The sequence below is a fragment of the Uloborus diversus genome, chromosome 3, assembly GCF_026930045.1.
Source record: "Uloborus diversus isolate 005 chromosome 3, Udiv.v.3.1, whole genome shotgun sequence".
NCBI classification, from domain to species: Eukaryota; Metazoa; Arthropoda; class Arachnida; order Araneae; family Uloboridae; genus Uloborus; species Uloborus diversus.
Genome location: NC_072733.1, coordinates 195,184,478 through 195,203,116, shown reverse-complemented (window position 1 = coordinate 195,203,116; position 18,639 = coordinate 195,184,478). Strand labels below are relative to the sequence as shown.

General features: G+C 35.0%; 1 protein-coding gene across 2 annotated transcripts in view; it reads left to right on the top strand.

Annotated features, from left to right (window-relative positions):
* The window catches only part of LOC129219358 (H(+)/Cl(-) exchange transporter 5-like), a 107,793-nt gene extending 91,591 nt beyond the window's left edge, over positions 1-16,202 (top strand). For both annotated transcript variants that reach the window (XM_054853730.1, XM_054853731.1), the window contains 3 exons: positions 483-601; positions 11,910-12,004; positions 15,613-16,202. In XM_054853730.1, coding sequence (XP_054709705.1) covers positions 483-601; positions 11,910-12,004; positions 15,613-15,703 — 305 coding nt within the window. In that variant the 3' untranslated portion in view covers positions 15,704-16,202. The remainder of the gene's footprint in view (positions 1-482; positions 602-11,909; positions 12,005-15,612) is intronic.
* The last annotated feature ends 2,437 nt before the right edge of the window (positions 16,203-18,639 follow it).

Sequence of the window (18,639 nt, the reverse complement as noted above, 5' to 3'; positions counted from 1 at the left end):
GCAAGGAAGGTGACACAACGCACATAAATTAGTATTGGAGAAAATCAAGGTGTTACGCGATATTAGTTTTAATCAATTTGGTCTCAAATATTACAATGCACACCAAAAAATTATCATGTAAAGTTTACTGGTTAGCTTTTGTTGTTTAATTTAACACTACATACTTAAAGTTCAAAAATGTTCCTTATAAACTATGAAATTTTAGTGATGTGTCACTCTTGATTATATTGTCTTTATCCCATCACCCACCAGTTAAGTAAGCTAACTTTTTGCAATTTTTGTGTCAAGAAAGAGCATTAAATTTAGATTTTAGATCTGTAGTCAGTATGTTTTTCCAAAATTTTGAGTTGTGTCACTTTCTTTACCAGGTTGTGATAAGTGTGTATGTGCGTGTGTATGTGTAATGAAGTTTAAAAGAAAGTTTTGAATCATTTGTTATATATATTTTCTAATTATGTGTCCACTTATATTTACAAATCAAGCAAATGCCAAAAGGACTCAAGAAGGTGTTGCTGGAAATTCAAAAGTTATTTTCACAAGTCATGTACCTACTCCTTACACAGGGCCATCACCAGTAAAACTTCGGAAAATCCTCGACTTGGTAAATAGAACCTTTATTTTATTTTTTCAAAGTACAACTTCAATTTATTCTAAACCTAAAAAATTAAAACATTACTATGTGTTTGTCAACTTTTAAGGAACTGTATGTATGGTTCTTTTTTTTTTTTTTCAACTCAAAGAAAGGTTTGCACTGTATGAGCAAGTTTACATTGACCAAAAAGCTGGTGGTATTTTCAAATCAAATAAGAAAATTCCCTATGATTAAGTAAAACAAGCAAATCCTTGCTGGTAGAATTTTTAACCACTACCAAAAAGAAAGCAAATTAGTTTTAAGTTGTCTTGATGAAGTGCAGTTGACAGGGTGTGGCAAGATTCTTCCTTTTCCTTCAAAACTCAATAAAACCCATTTTGTGGATCAGAATGTTTTTGGGTTTTTTAAAATAATGTAGGTACATATCTGAAATTTTGGAACTCAAATCAGATTGATCTCCCTCCCCCCAACTGTCCGTAAATTGAAACAGTTTGTCTGTTTTCTGTGATTTGATGAATAAAAATTTTGAGACATTTGCTTGCAGCAGAACATAGAGGAGCTCACTATTCAAGGGCATCTTTGTTTGCTTTGAGGGAATTCTTCTCAAAATGCCCTCTTTAATAAGAGGTAAATTGGAGTGTCTTGTCCACTCCAGTGATTTGACACCTTGCAATAATTTGTGGGCTGAAGCTCAGTGACTCGGTGATAGCGCTTCGCGCTTCTGCGCCACAGGTCTGGGTTCTATCCCTGGGTCGGGCATGGTCGACTCAGCCATGCATCCCTTCAGTGGTTCGATAAAATGAGTACTAAGCGTGCTTGGGAACTAAACCCTGGGGGTTCTGCAATAGGCTGACCACCTAACCAAAACATCTGCCTAGCACCCAATGTTGGCATAATTTAAGTTAAGTTTAAAATCCAAAAGTTAAGATATTTAAACTAAGCCAACATTAACTGGCCGTGTAATGTCAAGTTGGAGACAAGCAAAAAACATGTTTCAGAAAAATACATTTATTAAATATGACTAGAATAACATTCCCATAAAATACACCCCCAAAATATCATAACAAAAGTGGTTCCAGTAAATAAAGGAAAAATGTCACCAAAATGTCGATGCAGTCGCTTGCCGCTCCGAAGGATCAACTTGAAGACTCTCAAAAGGTCCGCCGGATCACACTTCAGGAATGTCCGTAATGGAAAGGCAACATTACACAATTCGTAGATCGGTGAACATCTCAGGTAGACACGTAGGAACTCACTTCCCCGGCATTTTAATTGGCCGGACACAACACAAGTGTTTCTTCACCTGGACTCACTAATTCCAGGACTTGGAAGATTAAATATCACATACCACAAAAAAACCCCGCTAGCATCGCGGGGAAAAAACCCCCACACGTGAGCCGGACTAGGCTTCACGATCAAAAACAACAACTGGGGATCGTTGAGAGAAGAGAGCCGAGCCCCGAGTGCTGCCACTCGCCACAATATATATGTTTTATCAACCAATGAGATTCCATGCCTCGATGACGTCACCACACTAACTTCTACTTCGACCATCACTCATTCGCATATTCCACTGCCGCGAATATTCGTACTCCTCTCCATAGCACGTGCGGTCAACAAGTGGAATTAATTCGAATCAATCAGGTGACAACTCAACTCTTCTGAATCGACACATCGAGACATGCAATCTTCGATAGTTTCAGTAAACAGTCGCCATTAATTATGGCGTGGGGGAATCGTCGATTGAAGTGTTAGCACCAACTAGTTGACAAGTTCTACTTTTACCAGACTGGGCTTAAAGTAGGTACACTTAACTTTAAATTATTTTCTTTAAATTATCGGCTGTGGACCGAGAATAAAAAGATAAAATAAAATAATATTTTATGCCAACAAATTCCCCCCTTCTCGGTCACACAGCACGATACACTTCAAAAGACATGAAAACTGACATATTTCAAACAACAATTTAAAAAAAATTTTAAACACTTTTGAGAAACATTGAAAAATTTACACATTTGAATATTAAACTTTTACATTTTCATAATTACCAAAAATGAGTTTGCACATTTTTTTCAATGTACCCCGAGTCAGAGGCTTGGTAAACGTATCCGCAGGATTTTCTGCGCTTTTCACATATTTTAATTCAAATGTATTCTCCTCTACTAAGTTTCTCAAAAAATGATATCTGACATCAATATGCTTTGTTCTGGAATTTTCTATATAGGAATTTGAAAATTCTATTGCAGCTATATTGTCACAATTAATTACAGACCCGTTAAATTTATATACAGCTATTTCAAAATGTGATGTTTCTTCTAAAAGTCTTTTTAACCACACCACCTCTTTTGCGGCTTCTGTCAAAGAGATATACTCAGCTTCCATGGTGGACAATGAAACACACTTTTGTTTAAATGTTCGCCAGATAATAGGTACTTTGTCAATGTAAATAATAATCCCCCCCATCGAAATCCTATCGTCCCTATTTGCAGCATAGTCTGAGTCAGAAAAACCATTGATTTTTATTTCATTTATTGCAGATAGACTTAATTTACAATAATTTGTATATTTTAAATAACCTAAAAGTCTTAATAAACACTGCCAATGTCTTTTACCCGGATTTGCTTGAAATTGAGATAATAGATTAACTGTATAGGCAATATCCGGTCTAGTTTTCCCTGCTATATAGGACAAACATCCCAATAAATTGCGATAAGGTACTTTCTCCATTTCTTTTATTTCTTGGTCCGTTTTTGGACAATCACCTAAAGACAAAATTGTACCTTTCGCTATTGGGAGGGTCGAGTATGGGTATTGATACTTTTCAAAATTTTCACAAACTGTCTTAATGTAAGAATTTTGGTGTATAAAAATTCCCCCAATTGATTTCTTCAAATTCTACCCCCAATAATTTTTTAGTTCTCCCTAATTCTTTAATATCGTAATGTTTTGATAAATCCTGAATTGTTTCCTGAATTATGATTTCATTTTTTCCAAAAATTATTATGTCATCTACATACATCAATAAAAACACATTTCTGTTTCTTGTATAAACACAGTTACTACATTTAAATTTCATAAAATTTAGACCTTGGAGCACCCTATCAATTTCCAGGTACCAATTTCTCCCCGATTGATGGAGACCATATAGCGATTTCTTTAGACGGCATACCCAGTCTTCTTTTCCCGGGATTACAAAACCCTGTGGTTGTCGCATATAGATTTCTTCATGCAAATCAGCATAAAGATATGCGTTTTTTACGTCTAATTGAAAGTGGCTCCAACCCAGGAATATCACCAGAATTGAGAAAAACATTCTGATCAGGGAGAAATTGATAACTGGGGAGAAAACCTGAGAATACGATTCTCCTGCCACCTGTCTATTTCCCATCGCAACCAATCTGCTTTTAAACCTGGCAATTTCCCCTTTAGCATTCCTCTTCAAGTCATAGACCCACTTATTACCAAGTACTGGTTTACCAACTGGCTGGGGAACTAACTGCCACACCCCCCTTTCTTGAATCACTTTCATTTCTTCTGACATGGCTTCTTGCCAATGTTTTACTTCTGGGGTTTTCAAGCATTGATTATAGTTTTGGGGAATTAGCACTTCTGACAAATTTGCCTCTGGCTCGGGTTCCATTTGTTCATTAGGGGAATTAAAAATATCAAACAAAGGATTATAAGGTACATTTTTACTTTTGAAATCAAATAGCTCAGGATTGTAAACAATGTTATTCTTCTTACAATATTTTTCTACATCATTGGGTGACCTTAACCTTGTTTTATTTCCCTTTTCATAATAGTAGATATCAGTACGGTCCCCTGTCTTTCTTTTTACTGCATCCCTTACCCATTCAATTTCCTCACAAGGGGTGGGAGCCTTTCTTTCATCTATCTCTTTATCTAAGAGAACTTCACTAATAGGTTTAATAAAAGAATAATCATCATCATTGTCTACATTCCCATTCAAGTTTGATTTCCCCCAAATTAAATTTTCCCTGAAGTCCACATTGATAGTTTCAAAAATTTTCTTTAGCTCTGGGTCCCAAATTCTGTACCCTTTTGCTTGGGTTGCGTAGCCTACCATTATGCCTTTCTTACTTCTCGAGTCAAATTTCTTTAGATTTTGTTTTGGCATGCCTCTGTAGGCAATACATCCAAACCTCCGGAAATGCCTTACTGAAGGCTTGTTTCCCCAGAACAGCTCAAATGGGGTTTTCCCCCTTTCTTTTAGGACTGTTCTATTCCTGACATAATTAAAGCATAAGGCGGCTTCCGCCCAAAATTCTTCCTTTAGTCCAGAGTCTTTCAACATCGCCCTAACCCCATTCATCAAAGTCAAATTGTATCTTTCTACTACCCCGTTCTGTTCGGGAGTATAAGGGTTGGTTCTTTCTATGCTGATGCCTTCTTTAATTAAGTGGGTCTCAAAATTAGAATTTGTAAATTCCCCCCCCCCCCCCATTATCAGACCTTATGGCCAAAATTTTCTTGTTGAGGGCTCTCTCTACATGCCTCTGGTATCTAAGGAAATATTCAAAAGCTTCATCTTTTGACTTTAGAAAGTAAATAGTGGACTTCCTTGAGAAATCATCAATTATGGAAAAAATATATCTTTTCCCTCCTAGTGACTCCACCGGAAATGGCCCTGCTAGATCCATGAAAAGAAGCTCAAGTTGCCTTCTCGACCTTATCCCTGGAGTGGGCTTAAATGAACACCTTCTTTTCTTTGCAATAATACAAGGCTCACAATCTGGCCGGTTTCTACCCTTTATATTAAGTCCTTTGACACAGTTTTTCTTTTCAGTTTCCAAGATACTGTCATAATTAATATGGCAAAACCGTTCATGCCACAACTCCAGGTTTAATCCTTTGACCTCGGTTACATTTACATTTGGTGGTGAGTCACTACTTTGATTGCTTAAAAATGAGGTGGGTTTTACAAAGTACAATTTATCAATTAAAATTGCAGAAAAAAGTTTGATACCATCATTATTAAAAATACATATTTTACCAGGATACCACCTTAAAGAAAAACCAAGACTGTCTATCCTGGATCCGGAAAGCAAATTTCGTCTAAGTGTTGGAGCATAATAGACCTCATTCAATGTGATGGTTACTAGCTTACCATCTGTTTTAATTTCGAAAACAATTTTCCCTACCCCCTCGACTTGACTATTTACATTGCCCACAGCTACTTCCATTTTTGTATTTTTAAATTGGCCTCAATTCACAAAATAGGTCCCTATCTTTACAGAAATGTGCCGTGGCACCTGTATCCAGTAAAAATACTGGTATTTCCTCCTTCAAATTTGTGTTGTTGGCCTGTACTCCTGATATTTTACTGATGGTGCAAAACATTCCAGCCTTAGGGGTATTACCTTGTTTGACAAAATTACGATTACCTTTATTTTGATTAGTTGGTTTTCTGCTCCAACACCGAGCCGAAATATGCCCCTTTTTGCCACATGTGAAGCAAACTCTCGTTTCAAATTTATTTACATTTTCAACTTTCCGCCCAGTCTGGTGTTTATTTTGAACTGAAAAAGCATTAACACCTGAACTACTATTTCCAAAATTTTCATTTCCTAAAAATTTTAATCTTCCCTCTTCTGCCAAAAGTTTATTCAAAACATTTGAAAAGTTAAATTTACTTTCATCCCATCTATAAATATTTTGTACTATTCCCCTAAAATTTTGATCTAAACTACGTATTAGTTGAAATCCCTTTAATTTCTCATCCATTTTATAGCCATTCTCCTCCAACTGTCAGAGCAAACACTTCAATCGAGCCGCGAACATTCCAATAGTTTCTTTTTCATTAATTCTACTAGAAAAAAACTCTTCCCACAATCCGGCAACACGGGCTAAAGACGGAGGTTCAAAATTCAATTTTAATGACGTCCATACTGCATATGGATCGTCTAAATCATCAATTAGTTGTTTTAACTCATCCTCTATGTTGAGGTAAATAATCCCCACTGCTTGGCCCCTCCGTTTCTTTATTTCTGCCGAAATACCTGCTTCTAATTTTGTTTGGGTTAATTCCCATAAATCTCTTTCTATCAGTACCATTTTCATATTTTTCGACCATGTTGCCCAATTGCAGGAGTTAAGTTTCTTAATGTTTCTATAGTCCCGTTCCATTATTCTGAAAACTTTTGCAAATTTCTCTCCAACTAAAAAGACATTCGACCGAGCTCTGCTACCACTCTGTTGGCATAATTAAAGTTAAGTTTAAAATCCAAAAGTTAAGATATTTAAACTAAGCCAACATTAACTGGCCGTGTAATGTCAAGTTGGAGACAAGCAAAAAACATGTTTCAGAAAAATACATTTATTAAATATGACTAGAATAACATTCCCATAAAATACACCCCCAAAATATTATAACAAAAGTGGTTCCAGTAAATAAAGGAAAAATGTCACCAAAATGTCGATGCAGTCGCTTGCCGCTCCGAAGGATCAACTTGAAGACTCTCAAAAGGTCCGCCGGATCACACTTCAGGAATGTCCGTAATGGAAAGGCAACATTACACAATTCGTAGATCGGTGAACATCTCAGGTAGACACGTAGGAACTCACTTCCCCGGCATTTTAATTGGCCGGACACAACACAAGTGTTTCTTCACCTGGACTCACTAATTCCAGGACTTGGAAGATTAAATATCACATACCACAAAAAAACCCCGCTAGCATCGCGGGGAAAAAACCCCCACACGTGAGCCGGACTAGGCTTCACGATCAAAAACAACAACTGGGGATCGTTGAGAGAAGAGAGCCGAGCCCCGAGTGCTGCCACTCGCCACAATATATATGTTTTATCAACCAATGAGATTCCATGCCTCGATGACGTCACCACACTAACTTCTACTTCGACCATCACTCATTTGCATATTCCACTGCCGCGAATATTCGTACTCCTCTCCATAGCACGTGCGGTCAACAAGTGGAATTAATTCGAATCAATCAGGTGACAACTCAACTCTTCTGAATCGACACATCGAGACATGCAATCTTCGATAGTTTCAGTAAACAGTCGCCATTAATTATGGCATGGGGGAATCGTCGATTGAAGTGTTAGCACCAACTAGTTGACAAGTTCTACTTTTACCAGACTGGGCTTAAAGTAGGTACACTTAACTTTAAATTATTTTCTTTAAATTATCGGCTGTGGACCGAGAATAAAAAGATAAAATGAAATAATATTTTATGCCAACACCCAAGAGCCCATGGTCGAGAAGACTGAGATGGGCACAGTAGGTCTTGGCAGTGGCAGCGATTCGACGGGCCACACTTTTTGTGGTTAACTTATTCATTTTATTTTCCAATTTTGAAGCCAAAACAAGAAACTATAAAAACTGCAGAAATGTCAAAATTTTCAGAAAATAGGTCATTATTTATTTTACTTTGTAGATCTATTTATGAAACTTTATTTAGCACAAGCAATTACTTTTTGTTTATGTATTCATTGTTTAAATATTAATAAATCATTTGTTTTACTTGAACAAGCCATACTTGTTTAATAAGATTATTACCAAGTGTTTGTCACCTCAAAATATTTCAGGGAAAACAATATAAGATTAATTCATGTTTAAGTGTTTCTTCGGGGAAAGTTACTGTGTACAAAATTCATCAAAATCTTAAGAAAATTGTGAGTTAAGTAATTAAACTTGCATCAATTTCCACTTAACTGCTTCAATATTCTCAAAACCAACCATAACAAAATGTTGTACTTTTTTTTTTCATTTTTTGTTGCTGCTAAAAGTCCCATGGTTTTAAGTTAGTCTTTTTTTTTTGCCCCTCCCCCCCCCCCCAAATATAAGCCCCAATCATCGCCACTGGGCCTTCGCATTTTGGGCTAATCCATCCAAAGCCCTACAAAGACTGAAGTTTAACACCCAGGCAGAAATAGTACCCACTTTTATGTTAAAAGGGGTCATGAGAAATGTCAGAAATAGACTTCTTCAGTGCATTGACAATTTTGGAGGGAGGAGTAGGAAGGGGGATTCATTCACCTGATGTGAGATTCAAACTTGTCCAAAACAAAACTTAAGATATGAATGTACGTTGTTAAAAAAACTAAAACATTCTTATTCAAAAAATGTGTTTTATTGAGTTTTGCAATAAGGGAGTTATCTTCCTTGCACCCTGTATAGTGTTAGTAAATTAAAGTAGAAACAAAATTAATTATAGCTTCAAAAATATGGAAAGAAAGTGGTTCAATGGACACTCCTCAGGAACACACTTATTGAAATTAAACGTGTCAAAAATTTAACATTGAAGAAGAAATAGATTTTTAAATCACCTCTGTCAAGCACAAGTTTTAATTAGAAATTAGAAAGGGAGAAATAGTTATTTTGTTATACAGATGTGATACTCCCCCCCCCTTTTTTTTTTTTTTTTTTTTGAATGAGTGAAATCATGAACATGTCAAGCATAAATACAACAGAATTTACTAGTTTTGATTTAATGTATTTTCGTCTTATGTAGTTAACCAAATAATACCTCCCTCCTCCTGGTGGTATGATAGAAAAAAAGAGTCAATTATTTTGTTTAAGAAATATGAGAAATAAGATTTGTCTTTTATGGCCAAGAGCAGCCAAAAATTATTATGAGGGGGGAATGGTGTCGAAATAATATAGCACTCCAAGAATCAGTACCTTGCACACATATGCTATCTGAATAACTTTCTCTTATTAGTGATGTGCCAAATTATCCAAATGCGTGTCCATCTATATCTGAGGGAAAATAAAGATCTATTGGGTTGTTCGGAAAGTAATTTCGTTTTTTCCCGTCAGAGGACTTAATTACGTTTTTTCGAAATCAACTTCACACTTAAGCCGCATAACCATTATATGTCTTGAGAGCTGATATTGCAAGGCTTGTGTGTGAAAAAGTTCTATTAATTCTACGCAGTAGTTTTTGGTTGGTGCATTTTTAAATATGGAGAGCAATAAGCAGCATTTTCGTCATATTTTACTTTTTTATTTCAGAAAAGGTAAAAATGCTGTCCAAGCGAGAAAAAAATTGACGGATGTGTATGGAGAAGGCGTGTTAACAGTACGCCAGTGCCAGAACTGGTTTGCAAAATTTCGATCCGGCAATTTTGATGTCGAAGATGCACCACGGTCTGGAAGGCCGGTCGAAGCTGACAAAGATGCGATAAAGACATTAGTTGATGCAAATCAGCGAATAACCACACGAGAGATCGATGAGAGATTAAATTTGTCGAATTTGCCATCTTTTGGCCATTTGAAAGGCCTGGGCTTAACCTCGAAGCGTTGACGCGTGTGATTCGCTCCTCAAACGTCAAGAAAATGATCCATTTTTGAAGCGGATTAGTACTGGGGACGAAAAATGGGTTGTATACAACAATGTTAAACGCAAGAGGTCATGGAGCAGAAAAGATGAACCGGCTCAAAGCGTGTCAAAAGCCAACATTCACCAAAAAAAGGTGATGCTCTCCGTTTGGTGGGATGTCAAAGGAATCTTTTTTTTTTTTGAGCTTTTGCCGGACAATACAACGATTAATTCAGAAGTCTATTGTCATCAGCTGGACAAATTGAATGATTCACTTAAAGAGAAGAGGCCCGAATTAATCAACAGGAAGGGTGTAGTGTTCCACCAGGATAATGCGAGACCTCACACAAGTTTGGTCACTCGCCAAAAACTTTTACAGCTTGAATGGGACGTACTGCAACATCCACCGTATTCTCCAGATCTGGCGCCTTCCGACTACTATTTGTTCCGGTCCCTGCAAAAATTTTTGGATGGCAAAACCTTTACCTCAAATGAAGATGTCAAAAACCACCTGAACCAGTTTTTTGCCAGCAAGGACCAAAACTTTTATGAGAGGGGAATTATGTTACTGCCAGAAAGATGGCAAAAGGTGTTGGACCAGAATGGCCAATATATAATTTAATAAAATATTTATTCATTATACGAAAACTGTCTTTCATGTTCCCCAAAAAAAACGAAATGACTTTCCGAACAACCCAATATATCCATATCCTGATATGTTTTCGATGGATCTTAAATGAATCTATTAAATTCCTAAATTTCATCACATATTTGAATTCTAAATATAGGGAGGTGTAAAACACTCTTTCATTTGAATTAGGTTTCATTTCTTATTTAAATTATAAGGTATCATTTCCAAAGTCAGTTTTTAACCCCTGACGCAGCAAGGAAGGGGTAGTAAGTTTGACATGTGTATTTATGTATCTTGTCTGTGATATGTAGCTCCTAAACAGGTGAATTGATTTTAATAGTTATTTTTTGTTCAAGAGATGAGTTGATTGAAAGTATTCTTAGCTTGGTCTCGTCCTTGTAGAATTTAAATTACCGGAGGTATTAATTAACAACTGACCTAGCATTTCCCAACTATTTTGGTAGTGAAAACTTACTAAAAAAATAAAAATATTGACACCAAGAAAGAACAAATTTTTCTTCATTTGATATTTGTTTGGAACTTTCAGGTTATATATAGAAGGAGTTATAGGGAATGGTGGGCCACCTTGGGACACTTTTTAGACGTTCATGTTTAGAAATTTTATTTACTAACCAATTTTTACCAAACTTTCCTGAACATGCAATTTAGACATTTTTGCTTCAAATAAAATTAATTTGCTGCATTATTTCATCAAATTAAAGTTTCATAAAAGAATTAAAAAATCATTACAACCTTCCACTAGGTGGAGTACCTTTGGATACCAGCAATAATCCTAATAATAGTCATCTTAAATAATTGAAATCTTATAACTAAGTACATTTTCTGTTGCTGTTTCAAGAGCAGATGCATTAACAGCAGGGAACTTCCTATTTTCTTTTCTAGATCTCACCATAATGATCCGTATCCGCAGATCTATATTTTAAACGATTCAGCACATCACTATTGCTTATAATCAATGCTCATTCTATATTCTGCTATTAGTTTGTTAATTTACTTATTGCTTATGTTTGATATCAGTGAAATTTCATCAGCATTCAATTAAAAAGTCAAATTCCAAAACATTGTTAATTTAAACTTTCAATTTATCATGGAAAATAAAAGTAATTTTACAAACACCTTACTCTTTAAGCTAACTGATGTAACTTTAAATTGTATTATTAGTTAATATCATGAAATAAGTAACTGTTAAGTAATTCATTGCATGTATTTATTTTTGTGCACTTAATGACTTTTGATGTGATGATTTTACGATGTTGATAGGCATGCATTCATCTTCTGTTTTCAATCCACTAATCTTAAGATTCAAAAATGCATGGTCAGTCTAAATTATTTATGAGTACTAAATACATTTATACTTTTCAGGCTCCCATTACAATTACCGATCAGACACCTATGGAAACAGTCATTGACATGTTTCGTAAACTTGGCTTGAGGCAAACATTAGTTATTCATAATGAGTAAGTAACTTTTTCCTGGTGTTTTCAGTTGAATCATGCAATACTCTTCCTCCCAAAAAATTTTCATTTTTTATTTCTCATAGTTACTTCTCTTAATTACTTTCCAGCTTTCTAAATGTTTGAAGTTGAACTTAAAAGTACTTGCTCAAATAATTACTGATGTATTTGGCCAGAAGGTAGAACCAGAAAACTTCAAAGTTTCTAGCCTACTCTAATTTTCTGAAACAGTCAAGAGAATTATAGAAATTCTATAGATAGATATTCATCTTAATAAAAATTGAAGCGATAATGAAATTATGGAAGAATGTGACCTAACTGTCCCTTGGGGCAAAATGATCACTCTCAGCTTTTATGTCATTAATTAAGCTATCTTGTGAAGAACATCATGTTGGGTGATTGGGGAGAGCAAAGAATCTGTAAACCTAGAACAGTTATTTGTTAGGGAAATGTTTTTTTAAAGGGGGGAGGGGTAAACTCCGACACTGATACAAGTAGTCTACCTCAATGTAGTGCTGCCACGTCTTGCTGGATGAAAACCTGAGATTGACATAGGGCCCTCTGAGGCACAGAGTAATTCTGTAAAATGTCCAATAAGGATATGACTTGAAAAAAAATTGTCTGTAGCAGAAATCAATGAGCTCCTTTGTTCAACTTATTTTTTTCAATTCCAAAAAAATATTCCCCACCAATGACATTGGAAATTTTAAAACTTGAGTATTTTCAGCACAGTCAAAATATGCAAGCTGAAATAAACTTCAGATTTGCCTTTCGGGCACCATGCTGCAATTAATTTCACCATTCCTACGGCAAAAATATTCGCCTGTATAGCATATTGACATCATTTTGTCAATACAAGTTAAAAGTAGTTGATGTCTACTGAGCAATTGAATTTCAAAATTTTCTCCATCAGAACCAGGCTTCTGCCATTTGTTTGAACAGAAGTTTTATAAGCATAAGTATTATAAATAGCACCAGTTTTTTTCTTTTTAAGAAAATCGAATGTTGTACACAACTCATACAGAAGCATAAATCATCTAACCAATAACATCTCATAACAATCATTATAGTATCTGATTATATAAACAAGCATTGTTTATATCCTTGGCTTTTAATATAAATTTGAATTATTTTTTACTGCAAAAAAAAAAAAAAAAAACAAGCTTACGAAGTATATGTTCTGCTTTTGTTGCATTTTACTTAAGTAACAGCCTGTTACTGAAAGCATGCAAGAGTTTTTGGAAATGATATCTTCTGAAGAAAACTTTCTATATTTATGTTATTAGGTTAATACAGTGGACGCCAGTTAATTGAATCAGTGGTTAATTGAATTAAACACTTTAACCCTAGCGTCAATGAACGGGTACCCGGATACCTTTTTACGTCTTTTATCATAATTTTTACCCTTTCTAACTAGGTCTTGGTAAAATTGCTTTTAATCCTTGTCATTTAAAAGGAATGTGAACTAAAGAAAGTTGTAACCGTGATTTCAGAAAAACTTTCGGGGGAGCATTTTAGCATTTAAAATTTTTATACCTATATTCAATAACCGGGTACCCGGGTACCCATTACACTGAACATCAAAAAATACCCCTTCAAAATGCTTCTGACACCATTTTTGATGATTCTCATGTAAAATGAGCCCTTGAATCAACAAATGACCACTGTTATCCCCCATCACTCCCTCCCTCCTTTGATATCGCGCCACCTAATATTATTCTGTTTTCAGCAGTTACATAGCAATTATTTATATTTGATAGGAAAAACAGCATTATATTCACCATTATTCTTCTTTTCAAGGATTAGAGAAGTGTATAGTTCAAAAGCATGAACATTTGTGGCAAGTTGAGACACTCAAGCGAGTACCCCCCCCCCCCCCCAAAAAAAAAATCTAAAAAATCCTCACAAACGATTTTTTTTTTGATAAAGGTTCGTTTTTCAACTTTTTCATTTATTTTCTTGGTGTAAAACCAAAGTATTAAACCCACTTCCCATGTCCAAAAAATTTTTTCCCGCTGTAAAAAGATAATAATAATAAATGCTTGAAAACATTGCATATTACATACCATTCACACTGCAGATGCAAAGACACTAATTGCATTATTGACGTTTATTCCAATTACATTTACAGATATAATTAAGATTTTAAATGAAATTAAGTGTACTCATAATATGGATTAATATATTTTTATATTCCAAAGGGTATTGCACCCATTGTTTATCATCATTCGATCAAATGCTTCGAAATTATCGAAACGTTTGATCAATCGTGTCACCATCAGATTTTGTTTAGTTATAAAACAAAATAGTTGGGACTTTTGGTTGCTCCAGAGTTGCTTTTTTATAATGTGAAATAGAAAACAATGTTACAGCTTTTTTTCTTTTTGTTCATGTACAAACATATTGTTACATCGTCAGTGATACCGAATTATGAACTTCGTATCTCTCGATATGTAGAAAATAATATTTTAGATGGAATATATGATTTTTTTTTTTGAGTATACCTACGAATGTCAGACTGTATGACAGCAAAGGTTGAGCAAATGACAGTGAGGATAAAAATTATAGATAATATTTTTCCATGGAACGGGCCATATGTATGAGCTTCCCGGGCCCTATATGGTCCGCAGGACGTAAGTGGAACATCACTGGTATAAATAAATGAAATAACTATGAAATGCCAAAGCGTAAGACCTAATACATCCAGTATTACAAAAAAACTGGAGAAACACATTTTTTTTTTCTGACGGACCATTTAGCATATAACGTAAATATAAAATGTTAAAAAAAGAATAAGCCATTTTGTTTTTTGGTAAAAACAAGCTACACACATTTCCCAAGATGAGGGTGGAGGAAAACGTTTCAATTAAATAGAAGAAGTGTCAGAAAATAAAATATTTTCCTGCTCTAAATCTTTGAAACTCAACTTGGGTACCCGGGTACCCGGCTGGTTATTGAGAGTAAGGGGAAATGTTGGTCATTGACGCTAGGGTTAATGAATCAAACCATCAAAAACAGAACAAAATCCAGCTTTATGGAAATAGCCGTGTTATTGAATCAACAGCTTTATGGAATCAAAACTGTTTAGAACAAATGTGATTCATATAAACGGCGGTCACTGTATCAAGATGGAGTTTTTCAACTCTCAAAATTCCCAAAGTTCCTCTAAGTGCCAGGTTTACTTCTATTGTTTTACATATGTAGGTTTTTTGAACATCTAATTGGTATTATTTTTTCCATAATGCAGTCTGATGTATACATCTTCATGAATTTCTAAAATGCACTTATTTATGTATGCCCACCCTGCATGAAAGAAAGATCACAAACAAGTTCAAGTTGCTATTTCAATGTCACCATAACTGTTTTATACAGGATAACCGAGGAACAATCTTAAGACTTCCTCTTTATTAATAATTCCTCTTGCACTAGAATAACCAAATTAGATCTAGATTAACAACTTGGATGCTTTAGAAAACCTTTCAATTACATGTTGAAAAAGTGTTTTTTCACTTCTTATAATTTTGTGGTTTATAGAAGTATCAAATATTCAATAAATTCTTAATGATTAATAGCTATACTTATATTGCATGTAATGTTTCATTTCATTTCAGGCGTCTTCTTGGAATTATTACTAAAAAAGATGTGCTTAGACACATTAAGCAACTGGCTAATCAAGATCCTGAATCTGTGTTATTCAACTAAAATATCCCCCCCCCCCATGAACATTCATATAATTGTGTAAATGTTTTTTTTTTTTTTTTAAATCATGTGTCAAGTTTTCATTTTTTGAGTGCAAAAAATGGAGAAAACCAAGATTGGCTCCAAATAAAGAACCAAATATTTGTTCAAAAATATGAACTAATGTAAAATACCAAATATTCTTTTTTATTACTAAGTTATTATGATTTTGTACATAAGTCATTATGATTTTGTACCTGCTCAAATATACCCTTAGAAATAATGAAAAAAGTACTTGACTCCTATTTCAAAGACAGACTAGTCATATTTTATGTGTGGGCATATAACTATTATGCTATGGAAGCAATGAAGTGTTATAATTAATTACAGCAATTTTTATGATTAGTTAGTTGCCCAATGTTTCTAATAATTGCTATATCTGGTCGCCATACTGCTGTTTAAAACACATGTTTTGCATTTGCATAATTTGTGAACTTGCATAATAAACAGCTTTGTTATCTAATGTGTCCCTGATCCATTATGTGCAATGCGTAATTCATCTGTATTTTGTATAGAATATGCAATATACTGTAATTATTCTAATAAACAGACACCAACAAAACTCACTTATAACAGGCTTGTCAAAATATTGTTGACATTTAAGATTAGATAGCGTTAGTCTAATCTTGCACCAACATTTTGACAAGTCATATTTTCTACGCTTTTGAGTTAAACTCTATAGGTATAGATGAATAAAAACTTTTCTTTTTTAAGCATGAGAGATACTCGATCAACAATTTTGATGCCTTTAGCAAGAACAATTAGATATTTATTCACTATAAATATTAACTACAGTAGGCCCTCATTATATTGTTCTTGACTGAAGGCAACAATAAAGCCAACTGTATCCAAAGTCACAACATAACAGAAGTCATGAAACATGCCTATTTTTTTAACATACAAATGAAACAAATAAACGATCCATATACCTTTGCAACAGTTTATTAATTTTCATATTAGGAAGATTTCTTAACACTAAGTACATAGGAACATTAGCTTACAATTGAGGCAGTGAGAAGCAAAGGGATGTAAGTGGACTTTTTCAAGTTTCAAGTAAAACATGCTTGAAGTCAGATCTTAAGTAGGCTTTCATTGATTTTTTTTTTTTTTTCGAAATCAAATTGTATAGCAATACCCGCCAGAGCTACTAGTTCCATCTCTTTCCCTAAAACGAAGGAGAGGTTCTCTTACTATCTGTACTGACTATCTCCAAATTTTTGATTTTAGAACTGACATCCCTTTGCTTCTCACTGCCTCAATTGCTCTTTTAAGATAGAAAAATGTGTTCTATTCCTGAGAAATTCAGTATTTTTACTCTGGTGATCTCAAGTTCAAATGAAGGTTTTATTTGCTTTTAAATTTTGAGAGATAATGATGTATACATGAATGAGTTATATATATCAATGTGCATGTAACGAGAAGTCGCTGTAATATTCCATTGATAGTTTCTATTTTTTGAAGTGTTTCTATGTTGCAGTAATTGACTGAAATGAACATGAAAAGCAAAGTGACTTTGCATTTTGTATATCAATTTCTCAAAATATTTTCTAATTTTGTTAATAAATTTATCAAAATACTTTTTTCAAAAGTTTTAATATGCTTCATGAAATTTGCAACATTTTTTTCATTGCTTTTATTGTGACTCGGGCGCAGTAAACAGTAAGAAACAAAATGTGTGCTTTAAAAATCAACAAATCGTTCACTTTAATACAGGTCACACTTCCTACTAGAATTCCAAAACTAAACTCACTTAAACATTGCGTAATATGTCATTTTTGTAAGAAATCTGTTTCCAGACAATTTGTTTGCACTTGAATTTTCTGTGAATCACCTATAAAGAACTGCCACAGGATTATTTTCCTAATTGAACTGTTTCAATACTTTATATGGGATGGTCTGTTAATTTTTCTTAACAACCAAACCAAACTCTAGAACAAAAAAATCGACGCACGAAGAAGGAGTGATCCGATTGAGACGGAAGTTGATGGATAGGAAGACAATGCACAGAATAGTAAATGATTAAATTCTCAGAACAATTGAATAATTTATGTGAGAGTTACAGTAACTAGTTCAATAAGGTATTGACCCACCTCTAGCCTGGATACAAACTGAAGCACGGCGTTGCAAACACCGATAAAGCTCCTGGAGGGGGTCCTGCGGTATTTTCGGTCAAATTCGCTCCAATTGTCGGACGAGGTTATCAACATTCCTTGCCAGATGCAATTGCCATCCCATCATATCACAGGCATGCTCGATGGGAGAGAGATCTGGCAGGCCACAGAAGAGTTTGACAAGCTTGCAGACAGCTCATAGCAACACTTGCGGTATGTTATCTGGCATTGTCCTGCTCAAAATCATCCGAGGGTACTGCAAAAGGAACGGCAGCAAAACAGGTCTTAGGATGTCCTCGACGTACCACTGTGTAGTAAGTGTACCTCTGATTACAACCAAAGGGGTACATTTATTAAAGGAAATGGCACCCCAGACAATAATGCTTTGTTGAGGGCAAGTTTGGCATGTAAAAGTGAAACCAGGATCCTCCCCTCTATCCTGGGTGTCTCCAAACACGTCTTCGATGATCATCATGACACAGTTGGAAGCAGGATTCGTCATTAAAGACTATGCATCCCCAGTCGGCACCATTCGAACCTGATCGAGCCATGCATCACTATAATCTGGCTCGGCAGTGTGTAGGCGTCAGTGGCTGGTGGCATAACGGTTGGCACGAGCGCAGATTTCGTTTTCCCAAACGTCTGTAAATGGTCATGATGAACACTGGAGTTTGGGTTGAACGTCTGATGGTTCATAGGGATGAAGAAAGTGCTGTGACAGCTGATTGAACAATCACTCTGTCATCACGAACTGTTGTGACCCTAGGTCGACCTATACCATCCTGACAC